The following is a 14,230-nucleotide window of genomic DNA, read 5'->3' on the forward strand; positions in this document are numbered from 1 at the left end:
GCTACAAACACGGAGGCTAAGAGAGACCTTTTCCTCAATAGGGTGCCAGCCTACATTGCCCAGTATTCTCATTCACACATTCTTTATGGTACAGTCAAATTGAACTACTCATGCTCTCTCAAACACGCCTTGAAATTTTCTGCTTATCAACCATATACTGTTTCCAACGCCTTGAATAGTTATCAAGTTTGAAATAACATGGCTTTGGAGTTAGACTGATCAGGGTTAGAACCCTAACCCTACTCACTGTTTTAAGTGGACTGGTTTCTAAATCTAAAAAGCTTCAATTTTCTAATTGGTATAAGAGGCACCTTTCAGGACTTGAATGAGGCTGAGATGATAACTCATATAATGCATTTAGAAGAATGCCTAGCACATGGTAACTGCTCAACCAGTGAATCACTGGAAGTAATTGACACAATAATCCTGGTATAGTTAAAATAAAGCATAAAAGTTTTATATCAACAGATCTAGGTTTAATCTCAAGAACCATTGTTTTACACTATATGATCAGCTTTATTTTTCTCCCCTGTAAAATAGATATAATAATGAATCTAACTCTAAAGTTATTGTTAAGGATCAAAAAGTCTTCAAAAGTACTTTACAAACTAAAAGCACTCTACAAATATTAGTTATTATAACAATAACTGTCTGCTAGATGAATGATTATAGTGACCCAATCTCCAAAGCATCTTTACAAAGCTTAATAAGTTCACTTTCTTATCCACTACTAAAGTATTTATTAAGCAACTTATAGCACATGACTAGATGCTCTATGCAAAGGAAAGACATTTAGAAGCAGTCACCTAAGAGATATATTGCATAGCTTATCATAAATTGTAACTATTTTATCTGCTTCTTTCATCTTACCGTAAGTCCAGCAGTTTTATCTCCAAAGCCTCTTGGGAAAAAAATAGCTTTGAATTGATTAACATCTGCTTTATTCCCATCGAAATGGGTACTAAACTGCTGAAGGTATCTTCCATAGCACTGTAAAAGGGCCAGTTTGTATTCCTAAAATAAAAAGAAGACTTGAGACTTGATTCAAGTTTCAAAATATCATTTTCTTTATCATTAAGATTAATATTCATATTCTTATTCTTAATACTATTAATGTTGATTATTACAATTACTACTATTAGTACCTCAACCATTTTCCAAACACATAGCAAGTGACAGACACTGAGCTACACAAATTTTGCACATCATTTCATGTAATTCTCCTCACAAGCCTATGGTGACATGGGAATGTCATGATTAAAAAGATGAGAATAGTCACTATGGTACTGTGTGTGGTAGGTGATGTCTACATACACCTAAAATTCAAACCCAAAATTACATCTTCACCAGATCATAGTAACCAACATACTCAGTCAGAGAAGTAAATGAATGGGTCTCGCTTCTCTGATATTGCTTAGGCTTAAAAAAAAAAAAAAAAAAAGGAGGGAAGGGAAAGGGGGAGTATAAGGAAGAAAGGGAGGGAGAAAAAAAGGACAAGGGGAAGGAGGGGAAAGAGAAGGGAAAAGTGAAGGGCAAAAAAGGAGAAAAAAAAAATGCAGACCAAGATGAGTAATCTCGTTGTCTCCCTTTCATCTGCTAACCTCTGAAGCTGCCAAAGGACAAATTTTAAAAGTCTGAGCCATGAGATCCTTCTTAATTCAAATTCATGCTTATGTTCCCATTATAGAGTCAGAAGCCTCATTTCTGTAATCCACAGGGCACAGTTGACCTGGAGGATTTGAGGCAGGGCATGTGAGCAGTGCTCTAAATAGGAATCAGTTGCAACCCTTCCTCAGCTTCCTTCCCTGCAACCTTCTCCAGGAAAAGCAACTGCCCTGGGTGAGAACTGCCTGTCCAGTCACTGAGCCCTGGGGAGGCGTACACAGTCAAACACTATTTTATTTAAATTTCTATTAACTTCTTTTTTATTTGCTTACTCATGAATCTGTGATCCTTCCCATTCTCACTTGATTTATATAATATATTCAAATCCAGGTTCAAAATAAGAGTATTGCACAAGATGAACTTTACTATAACTGAAATGAAAATAGAGTCCAGAAACCAAAGTAACAACTTAAGTTTGTTTTCAGGATTACAAATAATTTCAGTGAAAAGTAGATAAATTTTATTCTTTGGTCCTTTAACAAAGTTTTAAAATATCCTATCTAGGCCTTTCCATCTGAAACGTTCTGAATCCTTAGCTACTATCCATCATCTAACTTGCTTTATCAGCTTGTAACATGCACCAATATCCACTCCACCCACATGGCTTCTCTTCAAACAACCCCAAATTGTGCTTTGTATTTCCAACTTCTTAAACTGATTATTTTAAGGATGGAGAGGAGTCTCTCTTCTAATTCGGTCAAAACTGTTATTCCACTTCATATGAATAAAGCTTACCAGTTGGATCTCACCTGACTTTTTGTCTATACTTTTCATAGCCCTGTATTTTCAAATTTTGAAGAACTGTGGTCCGTTTATGTGGGGCTAAGCTATTCTCTAACTTTGGCAGAATAAATCTTAGTTCTTCATTATGAAATTTCCTCCACATCTTACTATCTATTTGGAAAGTCTGCCTTTCAGACCAAAAGGATTAAAGTTCAGAGAACAGAAATGGAAAAGAAAAATGAAGCTGAGAAACTGAGGATTGAAAAAACACTGAATACTGCCCATATCTGGCCCAAAATCCCTTCGTCCAACATTCATATAACTTAGACTTATAATAATCTGGGCCTCTGCCAGCATAAGGGGACAATTCACACGATTATTAACAGAAAATCCAGTCATAGGGTGGTCTTATCAAACCAAGTCCATGGGTCTACAGCATTTCAAAACCGAGGTATTCACATAAGGCACAAATTCACTTTGGAATAAAATACTGAGTAAAAGACAGGGTATGTAAGGTATGACGGCTTTAATTACATACTGCAAACCATTAAGAAGAAGTTGAAAGTCATTAAAACAGGGCTCTGGGAAGCAGGTAACAGAGCTGCAAGGCCAGGAGCAAGGAGGGTTGTTGGCTGTGCAAGGCCAGCCATGTGAAAAACAACAGGAAGTGGTGTCTGGGCTCCTTTGTGTAAGGTGGGAACATGATGACTCAGCATTTCCTGTTGTGCACCTACCACACCCTCTGTTAACCCTGCCTGTGCCCCTGCCCATCCCCAGCCAGATGCCTATCCTTTCAGGACTCCCTCACCTCTGGAGAATCCCACATTCTAACAAAATTAAAAAGCAAACACCTTTTTTGGTTACAGTATCTCATTAAAATTATTAAGTATTCATTAATTTTTCTCTAAGGAAAAATCAAAACATGTGAAACAGGAATGGTATCAAAAGAAACACTGTAATAATAATAATAAGCCAAATGAGTTTTGTTTTGGCCTCTTGTGCAGGGGCACTTACTTTCATCTGAAAAAGGATATCTCCAACCTTCAAAAGCTTTTCGTTGTAATAGTCAATTGGCAACCTGGGGGCATATTTAGTCCAGATATCAAACAGACAGGTGGCACTATAAAAATCATACAATAAAATGACATTTTTAAAGTCAGCAGGAAACTTCAATTAATTAGCAAGCAACCCTTTAAAACGTATCGTATGCTAAGCCTTTCCAATATGCTTTATTGTTAATAATAAATGTAATTATAGTTAAAATTATTGCTTCCTATATGCCAAGTCCTTTACATGCATTTGTTCAGATACATTTTATTTTTTAGAGAAATTTTAAGTTCACAGCAAAACTGAGCAGAAGGTAGAGATTTCCCATCTAACTTGCCTGTCTCCACACGTGCACGGCGTCCCCCATTGTCACCATGCTCCTCCAGAGTGGCACATTTGTTACAAATAATGAACCTACATTAACACATTCTTAACACCCAAAGTCCACAGTTTACATGAGGGTTCACTCTTAATGTTGTACATTCTATGGGTTTGGACAAATACATAACATGCATCCACCATTAAAAAATAGAGTAGTTTCACAGCCCTAAAAATCTCTGTGTTCCACCTGTTCGTGCTCCCTTCTCCCTTAACCCCTGGAAACCACTGATCTTTTTACTTCTCCATAGTTTTGCCTTTTCCAGACTGTAATATAGGTGGAGTCATATAGTACGTAGCCTTTTTAGAATGGCTTCTTTCACTTAGTAACATCTTAAGTTTCCTCCAGGTATTTTCATGGTTTGATAGCTCATCTCTTTTTAGCACTGATTAATATTCCATTGTCTGAATGTATCATGATTTATTTATCCACTCACCTTCTGAAAGACATCTCTGTTGCTTACAGATTTTGGCAATTAGGAATAAAGTTGCTATAAATATCCATGTGCAGGTCTTTATGTGGACAAAAGTTTTAAACTTGGTTGGTTACTTAACTAGAAGTACAACTGCTGGATCTTACAGAAAGACTATGTCTTCCAAAGTGACTAGACCAATCTGCATTCCCGCACCAATGAATGAGTGCACCTGATACTCCACATCCTTGCCAGCATTTGGTGGTGTCAATGTTCTGGATTTTGGCCATTCTAACAGGTGTGTGGGATATTACATTGTGGTTTTAATTTGCATTTCCCTAGTGACATATGACATGGGACATCTTTTCATGTTTATTCATTATCTATCTATCTTCTTTGGTGAGATATCTGTTAAGGTCTTTGGCCCATTTTTAAAATCAGGTTTTCTTATTGCTGAGTTCTAAGAGTTCTCTGTACACTTTAGATAACACTTCATTAGATATGGCTTTTGCAAATATTTCCCCTCCGTTTATGGCTTATCTTTCTATTCCTTTGACAGTCTTTTGCAAAGTACTCGAATTTAAATTTTACTAAAATCCAGCTTATCAATTTTTCTTTCATGGATTATGTATTTAGTGATGCACATAAAAAATCATTGCCAAACCCAAGGTTGTCTAGATTTGTTCCTGTGTTATCTTCTTGGAGCTATATAGTATTGCATTTTACATATGTATGTGATCCATTTTGAGTTAATTTTTGTGAAGTGTATAAGGTCTATGTCTAGATTCATTTTTTTACATGGAGATAACTGGTTTTTTTAGGACCCTTCATTGAAAAGACTTTTCGCCATTGTATTGTTTTTGTTCTTTTGTCAAAGATCAGTTGACTATATTTATGTAAGTCTATTTATGGGCTATGCATACTATTCCATTGATTTGTCTATTTTTGCAAAACTATCATATTATCTTAAATACTATAGCTTTATAGTATTAAATTAAGTTTAGCCTAAAGTTGCTTCCTTACGTATTTTATGTTTGGCCTAAAGATTTCTCTATACATAGACACCTGTAACAAACCTGGATATGTGAGAAGTCTGTCACCTACTCTTGTGCCAATAACCAAATTTTGGCCAAGCAACGGTGGCCAACTGTTCAGATTGTGTTCAAATAAGACAAATGCTGAGCTGTGACCAATCCAGTGGCTTCTGCTCTCACTTCCATTTTCTATATGTCACTTTCTTTTTCCTGTCTATAAATTTTCTTCAACCACATCACAGTGCTGGAGTCTGAACCCATTCTGATTCAGGGGCTGCCTTATTCATGAATTGTTCTTTGCTCAACTCTATTAAGTTGTCTAAGGTTTTTCTTTTAATTATAATAAGTCTTCAAACTTATTAGTCAGTCCTCCAACTCTGTTGTTCTCCTTCAATACTGTGTTGGCTATTCTGGGTCTTTTGGCATCCCATATGTGCATTTTTTTTTCATTTTGTTTTCACACCCTCAAGATGGGTAATATCAATATCCCAAATATACAGTTGATGAGTCTGTGGCTCAGTGCATCTATGTGCTATACGTGTATAACTGTGCTCTCCAGGCCTGTGGAATGTGAGGTCCCTGAAGGCAAAGACTTTTGACTATATTATTCATTGCCCAATCTCAAGATTAGTGAATGCATAGTACATGTAGGTACTCAATAAATAATTTGTTGAATGAAAGAATGAATGAATGATTAGGGAAAAAATAATTACTTTTATTTTATTCTTTTCTATGAAGGGTTCAAGGGCTCAAATATCTAGTTAATCCATTTAAGGTTATGTTTTCTTTCACTAAGTAAAACAAAAAGCATGCAATATTTTCAAAATGACTTTTTTTGTTTTTTTGGGTTTTTTTGAGACGAGAGTCTCACTTTGTCGACCTGGGTAGAGTGCTATGGCATCATAACTCACAGCAACCTCAAACTCCTGAGCTCAAGTGATGCTCTTCCGTCAATCTTCCATGTAGCTAGGATTATAGGCACCTGGCTATTTTTATTTTTATTTATTTTTTGGCAGGGGCCGGGTTTGAACCCGCCACTTCCTGTATGTGGGCCAGTGACCTACTCCTTTGAGCCACAGGCACTTCCCGGCACCTGGCTATTTTTAGATATGGGGTCTTGCTCTTGCTCAGGTTGGTCAAACTCTACAGTTCAAGTAGTCCACCCGTGTTGGCATTCCAGGATGCTAAGATTACAGGTGTGAGCCACCACACCCAACCTTTCAAAATGGTTTCTGATCAGCATTTCAAAGAGTAGTAGATTATTGCTTATTTTATTCATTTATTTAGTTACCATTTACTCCTTCCCTCTCTTCTGGAAATTATAAATACCCCAAGAAAAACCTAAATTTCCCCTAAGAGTTGTCCAATCTTATCTCATAACTTTCTAAATAATGACAATTTTATGGCCTGAATGTTTCCCCTAACCCCCAAATTCATATGTTGAAGCCCCAATCCCCAGTCCCCAGTGTGGCTGTATTAGAATTCAGGGTCATAGGGTACAGCCCTGTTCAGATGGGATTAATGCCTGCAAGAAGAGACCCCAGATAGCCTGCTCTGTGCATGCTCACTCAGAGAAAAGGCAGCTTTCTACAAATGGGGGGGGGAAAGTCCTCACTGGAAACCAACCCTGTCAGACCTTAATCTGGGGTTCCCAGCTTCCAATACTGTGAAAAAATAAATTTCTATTGTTTAAGCCACTAGTCTATCATATTTTGTTGTGGCAGCCTAAGCTGACTATATAGGATCTAAACTTAAGAATATGACTCTAATACTTACACCATACATGGTGGAACAATAATGAAACAATCTCAACCAAAACATGTCAATTAATCCATTTGGATAATTAGATGATACTGATTGAATCACTGAGTCAGGGGGACAAGGCATTCCTGTTTTCATGGACTGATTAAAAATATTGGGGGTAGGAAAATATATATATGTACCAAGTCACGTAAATGCAGCAAATAAAAACTACAGAAAGTTTTTTTAGTTTTGTTTTGTTTTTATTGTTGGGGATTCATTGAGGGTACAAAGAACCAGGTTACACTGATTGCATTTGTTAGGTAAAGTCCCTCTTATAATTGTGTCCCATCCCACCAAAAGGTGTTTCACACAGTGACCCCTCCACCCCCTCCCTCCTTCCCTCTCTCTGCTCTCCCATTCCCCTACCCTCACCATGTACTAGGTCATTCTCTGTCCTCATATCAGAATTGAGTACATAGCATTCTTGCTTCTCCATTCTTGTGATGCTTTACTAAGAATTGTATGTTCCACTTCCATTCAGGTTAATACAAAAGATGTAAAGTCTCCATCTTTTTAATGGCTAAATAGTATTCCATGGTGTATATATATACATACCACACTTTGTTAGTCCATTCCTGGGTTGGTGGGCATTTAGTCTGTTTCCACATATTAGCACTTGTAAATTGAGCAGTGATAAACAGTCTAGTGCAGCGGTTCTCAACCTGTGGGTCGCAATCCCTTTTTAACAATGAAAATATATTGTGGCATTAGGAAGGTTGAGAACTACTGGTCTAGTGCAAGTGTCCTTATGGTGAAAGGTTTTTTTTTCTTCTGGGTAGATGCCTAGTAATGGGATTGCAGGATCAAATGGGAGGTCTAGTTTGAGTTCTTTGAGGGTTCTCCATACTTCCTTCCAAAAAGGCTGTATTAGTTTGCAGTCCCACTAGCAGTGTAAAAGTGTTCCCTTCTCTCCACATCCATGCCAGCATCTACAGTTTTGAGATTTTGTGATGTGGGCCATTCTCACTGGAAAACCACAGAAGTTTAAAAAAGGGACAGGTATTTTGTGTTTTACCTTTTTCACTTTTCATTTGTGGGTTAATAAAATACCACAGTATTAGAATAAATATAATGAGTTCAAAAACATCACTAAATCTTGCTAGAATTCTTAAATTATGTAGATGAAATACTTAATTCTTCTAAACTTTACAGATGAGATAATGATGAGTAGGTTTATTACTCATAAAAGAAAAATACCAGCTTTGTTAAATCAATCAAGGTTATATAATAAGAAAGAAAAAAAATTTTTTTCAGTGAACCCTAAGTTCAGGTTAATGAGCTGCTCAGTGAAAATAGCTTACATAACAGTTAAACAAAAACTATGTAATATACGCTAAGAAGAGATATACATCATTTAACAAAACATGTTAATGTACTTGTGATTACTAATTGGTTATAACTGCTGCTAGATATTTAGAATGTTCTAAAATAGAAAATCATTATTGTACAACCAGAATATCTAAGTCTTACATGCATACAGCAAAAGCATATTTTTAAAAAAATGTATCACACTCTTATTTAATGACATGATGAAAATTTATATTTTAGATGCGGTGAATTTTATGCTTATGGAAGCTCCTCAAGTTAAAATAAGAAACAAACTTTGATTTAAAAAAAATAACCATCTGTCAAATGTCTTATAAAAGCAAATCCTACCTCCTGGACTCCTAACTCTTCTCCACACTGCCATTCTTGCTCCTGTTGGACATGATCACCAAAAGCACATTTCAAAATAAAAATCACATGCTGGGTGCAGTGGCTTATGCTTGTAATTCTAGCACTCTATGAGGTCAACGCAGGTAGATTGCTTGAGCTCAGGAGTTCAAGACCAGCCTGAACAAGAGCAAGACCCTGTCCCTACAAAAAACAGAAAAATTAGCTGGGCATTACGGTGGGTAGCTGTAATCCCAGCTACTTGGGAAGCTGAGGCATGAGCCCAGGAGTCTGAGGTTTCTGTAAGCTATGATGATGCCATGGTACTCAACCTCAGGGCAAGAGAGTAAGAGTGTGTCTCAAAAATAAGTAAATAAACAAATATCACATAAGGTACCAAAAACTACCCAAGGCTTTCCCATTCCATTGAGAATAAATGTAAACTCTTTAGAATGGTCTCTAAAACCTTCCAAAGCCCTGTTTCTCTAAATCTCATCTCATACCATCGTACCCAGCTTCACTTTGCTCCTGCTAAAAGAGATTCCATCCATTCCTCCAAAACACCTGGGTCTGTTCCATCAGGGATCTTCCTACATGCTTGTTTTCTCTGCTTAGTTTCTCCATTCGTCTGGTCAACGCCCTAGTATCCTTCTAATCTCAACTTAATGGCATGTCCCCTTTCACCCATTTGAAAGTAAAGTCCCTACTATATTCTCAAGCCTCTGCTTGAGTCATGTGCTCTGACCACCTTACAAAAATTGCAGCCTCCTGCCTCTCACTCCATAATCTCTTCTTCTTTTCTCCCTAGTGTTTATCATTTTCTAGGCGATAAATAAAATGTGTCTATTTGCTATGTTTATTGTCTAAGTTTCCCCTCTAGACTATCAACTCCAAGAAGGGAGAAATTCACGTCTGGTTCACGGCTGTATCCCTGGTGCCTGGTACGATGCCTGTCACACCACAAGTGCTCAGCTGCTGCTTCTTTCATAGCATTTGTGTATTGACTTGACTCACTGAAAGTCTATCTCTCTCTCTCTGGACTACTAAGATCTAAATTGTGTGAGAGGCTGAATGGTTAAGGGCCATGTCAATCCTTAATGTTTGTGATTCTTATAGTCTGTTTAAAGATGGGACAGATACTGTACTTACATTTGCCCCAGGTCTACTTTCCTATATAGAATGTTCATGATAACTGATAATACAAGGATCACAACCCTTGAATACTTTCATTACTAAATATTTATTAAATGTTTACTATGTCCCAACTCCTAGGTTAAGTGCTGGGGATAGAGCAATGAAAAGGAGATGCATTAACCAAAGTCACCAGAGTGCTTACATTCTAATAGGGAGGCAGAGAATACTCAAGAAATCAAATATGTAAAAAATATAAGATGATGGCTGAACCTACATGAGATAGGAAAGGCTCCTTTAGGAGGTGACCACTAAGCTGAGCCTGATAGAGGAGAAAGAGCCAGATTTTTTAAAAACTAGGGGAAGAACATTCAAACAAAGTAGATAGTAAATATAAAGGTTTGGGGTGAGAAACAGCTGGACCAACATGTTACTCTGGAAAGCCCTGAGAGAAAAGTGAAGGATGAGAGGTAGGGTCAGATCCTCAGACCCTGGAAAGTAGCAGAAGGTGTCTTGATTTTATTCCAAAAGCAACGGTAAGCAATAGAAAGACTTCAGATCAGAGTAGGTGGTTTATTTCAAAGATCATTCTGAGAGCTCTGTGAAGGATAAATTTGAGGGAGAGTGGCTGCAGGGAAGATGAGAAATGGTAGTGGTTTGGACTGGAAGCTGATGGTGGAGATGGGAAGATAAAGCACAGCCCCATAAACTGTTCAAACATAAGTATATAGAGGCCAGGTATGGAATGTGCTCTCCCTTATCCGTTCTTGGTTCTCATCTTGCTTGGTCAGGATTTGCCACAGATGATCACTTCTTCCCAGAAACATTTCCTCTACCCGATTCCAGTACACCAGGCATGGACTGGTTTTTCTCCACCTCATTGGCCACTCGGTCTTATCCTCTATTGCTTTCTTTTTAGTATCCCTACTTGTCAACATGAGGAGCCTCCCAGGACTCAGTCCTTGGACTCTCCCTTTTTGCACCTCGCTCACTCCCTTAGCTATTTCATCAAGTGTCATGATTTAGACATCATGAACAGCTGATGAATCCCAAATGTATATCTCCTCTGACCTCCAGAGTCAAATGTCCACCTACCTACACAATAGCTCTGCCTGGATGTTGAATTACATCTCAATATATATATAAAAGCAAACTCGATCTCCGTCCCTCCTGCTCTTCCCACAATCACAAAGTCACCCCCAGGTCCTTCCCACTTGCCTTTCTTCCTATGTGACCTCTTTATTTAGAAAACCTCATCAATTGTTCCCACATCTCTTTCTCATCTCTCTTAAAGCCACTTTGCCTGACCTTCCCCAACCATGTTCCACACAACCCCATTTAAAATTACAGCGTTCATCCCATATCCTGCATCCCCGTTCCCTGTTCTATTTTTCCAGCATTCGTCTCCTTGTAAAATACTTTGCTTACGTATTTATTTAGTGATTGTCTAGACTCACAAAAATATATACTCTGTGAAGATAAAGATGTTTCCATCTTTTCTTAACTTGACATTTTCCCAGTTCCTACAATGGTACCTGATATATAGTAGGTGCTCAACAAACAGTTGTTAAATGAATGAATGAATAATAAATGTTAAAACTATCTTTCTATTAAATGCATGAAAATGAAAACTATTCACTATACTGGTATTCTTTGCCACTTATCAACATTTGTAACTGTTCAGTTTGCAAGGTATTTGACCAGAAAAGAAAGATGCTAATATAAAATGGGAAAGAACCTTAAAAACAGATAGTTTGCAGTCTGTAGTAATATTAGTAACATGGCGATAGAGCCCCCCAAAAGGTAAACAGATGTGCAGAATAAGTCACAAAATTAAGAAAAAATCACCTGTAATCCTAATAACAATAGAATAAGGAATTAAAGTGCACGTGACATACTTCACCCGTGTCAAGAACTAACTTTTTCAAGAACCTAAGCTACTTCAAAGTCATCCCATTTTCTCCATCTACAAAACCTCATAGACAAACATGATAAGTTGTGAAACCCCCGAGAGGACCAAAAATTGATTAGCATAGAGTAGCAAGACAGAGAAGCGTTTCTGGATTGATTTTTATTTTGACCTGCACTGGAAGCCCAGATAGAACAGCTCCCAGGAGTGAGAATTATTAAGAGTAGGGAATCTCCACTTCCTAAAACTTTATGACTCCGGGGCCCTTCAGCCAGGGCGCGCCGGCTCCGCCGGCCCCTCTCCGGCCCCTTCTCCGGCCGCCGCCCCCACCCTGCGCCCCGCCTCCGCTTACCTACGCCGCCGGAGTTCCTGCAGCCGTTGCTCCGTTGTCGCCGAAGCCTTCTTTTTCTTCATGAACCCTAACAACTCGCGGATGTCCTTCTCGAAAGAGGCCAGGAGTGGGTTTTTAGCGTCCAGAGGCCCATAGAACACGGCTAAGGGCAACGAGTCCTCGGGGCAGACCCAGCCAAGCGGAGAACTCAAGGGGCTTTCCGTCGACTTGGAAAACGCGGTCGAGGTCGGTGGTGGGGTGGGCGGCAACTCGATAGGCGACTTGGACACCGGGGACTCGTCTGAGGGAGAGCTCGAAGTGGCGCCCTGCGCCGCCATGCTGACAGGACCTGGGTCGGCTGGGAGCGAGTGTACACGCGGTTGCCTGGCGACGGTCTCCCAGCAACCACGTATCCAACCGTGCGCTTTCCGGGAAACGCAGCGGCCCCTGCTGGACAGAGGAAGAAAAGACCGAGTCCGGAAAGGCCCGAACCTCCCGAGTGTTTTTTCTGCACTGTGGCGCCCGGCGACGCCGCCCTATGAGACGAAAATAGAAACAAGGTTCTGAACAGAAAGCCTGCGAATATTAGAGCCAAAAATTTACAATCACAAATCCAGACTATACTCTTTCCCCATTTTGGCCGCTTAATATCAATAACGATAACAATGATGAGCATTAACGTGTGTCAGGCATTCTTCTAAACATTTGAGATACATAATTTCATTTATCTCATTTCATCATCATAACAACTTTACAACTAGTACGCTATTAGCATATCCATTTCTCAGTTTAGAAAACCAAAGCTTTCAAGCAACCTCAGATCAAAATTATTCAGGGAAAAAAACCACAGTACAGCAATAAAAAATACGTAAATTTTGCAACATCAGCACGACTATTTACATAGCATTTACATTAGTAATCTAGAGACGATTTAGAATTTAGAGTCTACTGGAGGACGTGTGTAGGTTATATGCATACACTATACCATTTTATTTAAGGAACTTGAGCATACACAGATTTTGGTATCCCTCCAGGGGTCTTGGAACCTGTCTCCCAGGATAGTGGGTGGAACTGATCCAATCTCTTTCCTCTTTCCATAACTTGAGGTCTGAAAATGTGGGGATGATAGTCTGTGCCTCTAACAGTTATGATCCTATTTATTTATTAGCCTTTCAGCCTTATTCTAATTATTGCTATATTCTAAATTAGTGTGCATTTTACTTAATCCTAAGTATTGGGCATTAATACCTTCTAGTAGTTTGAAGTATTGTCTTTTGAAATACTTTTGCATTTTAAACAGTGATTTTAGGAAACTTTACTTCTGATGGGGAAACTACAGGCCTCCAGGAAAATTCTTGGAAGCAAGTAAGTTCTTCTTTCCCTACCTATTATGGGCAACAGTAAGAGTTGAATTCATTAATTTAAAGTACGAGTTTCCGAATAATAGAGACTCTGCTTTCCTTATAAATTATGCAGTATCAAAAATTATCTAAGGACCAGAAATATTTGATAGCTTAGAAAAATAGGCTTTAACACTGAAAGTTGTTACCAGTTCTGTCACACTTAAAAACAAATAAAGGTAGTGATCCTAACACCCTGGGAACCTGATTTCACATTTAAGATTAAGAGGCTTATTGGACCACAGACTGATTTCTTTCAGGTCTGACCTAATTTCTTGCAGACTCTGTGGGCATGTGCTAATTTGTGAGACTGGCCTAAGAAAAGATGATTTTGCTCATTGAGACAGGTAATGGTGGCCAGAGAACCTACCTAGCAAGCCAAAATGCAATACACCTCATTGTAAATGCCCAATTCTCTAATCAGGATGTAGATATCATCCTTTGATTGATAAAGATTTTATCTTGACTCAGGGTGACCAAGACAAATTTGAAGACTTTAAAGAACATAGGCCCAGAGAGAAATATTCATCACTGGACATTTACCCCCCCGCCCCCAGATGTATATATTAATAGGCTTTTTTTTTTAATCAGCTTGGTAAATCTTCTGTCTTCTGATCTTTTTCCTTGTTCTCACAGAGCAGACTTGTCCACTTCAGATCAAAGGCTGATGTCATTTGCCACCGAGTGCTATCTATTATATTGATGAAAGTGAAACAGCAGGGTAAAATTAAATTAAAGTGGTC

At 38.5% G+C, this 14,230-nt stretch overlaps 1 protein-coding gene across 1 annotated transcript in view; it reads right to left on the reverse strand.

Moving 5' to 3' along the window:
- CFAP54 (cilia and flagella associated protein 54) overlaps positions 1-12,425 on the reverse strand; it is a 301,384-nt gene extending 288,959 nt beyond the window's left edge. The window contains exons 1-3 of the mRNA XM_012814149.2: positions 12,109-12,425; positions 3,403-3,508; positions 871-1,014 (exon numbers count right to left, since the gene is read on the reverse strand). Of these exons, the coding sequence (XP_012669603.2) occupies positions 871-1,014; positions 3,403-3,508; positions 12,109-12,425 (567 nt within the window). The remainder of the gene's footprint in view (positions 1-870; positions 1,015-3,402; positions 3,509-12,108) is intronic.
- Positions 12,426-14,230: the final 1,805 nt, after the last annotated feature.

Source organism: Otolemur garnettii, unplaced genomic scaffold (genome assembly GCF_000181295.1).
Source record: "Otolemur garnettii isolate 467f Iridium unplaced genomic scaffold, OtoGar3 scaffold00007, whole genome shotgun sequence".
NCBI lineage: Eukaryota > Metazoa > Chordata > Mammalia > Primates > Galagidae > Otolemur > Otolemur garnettii.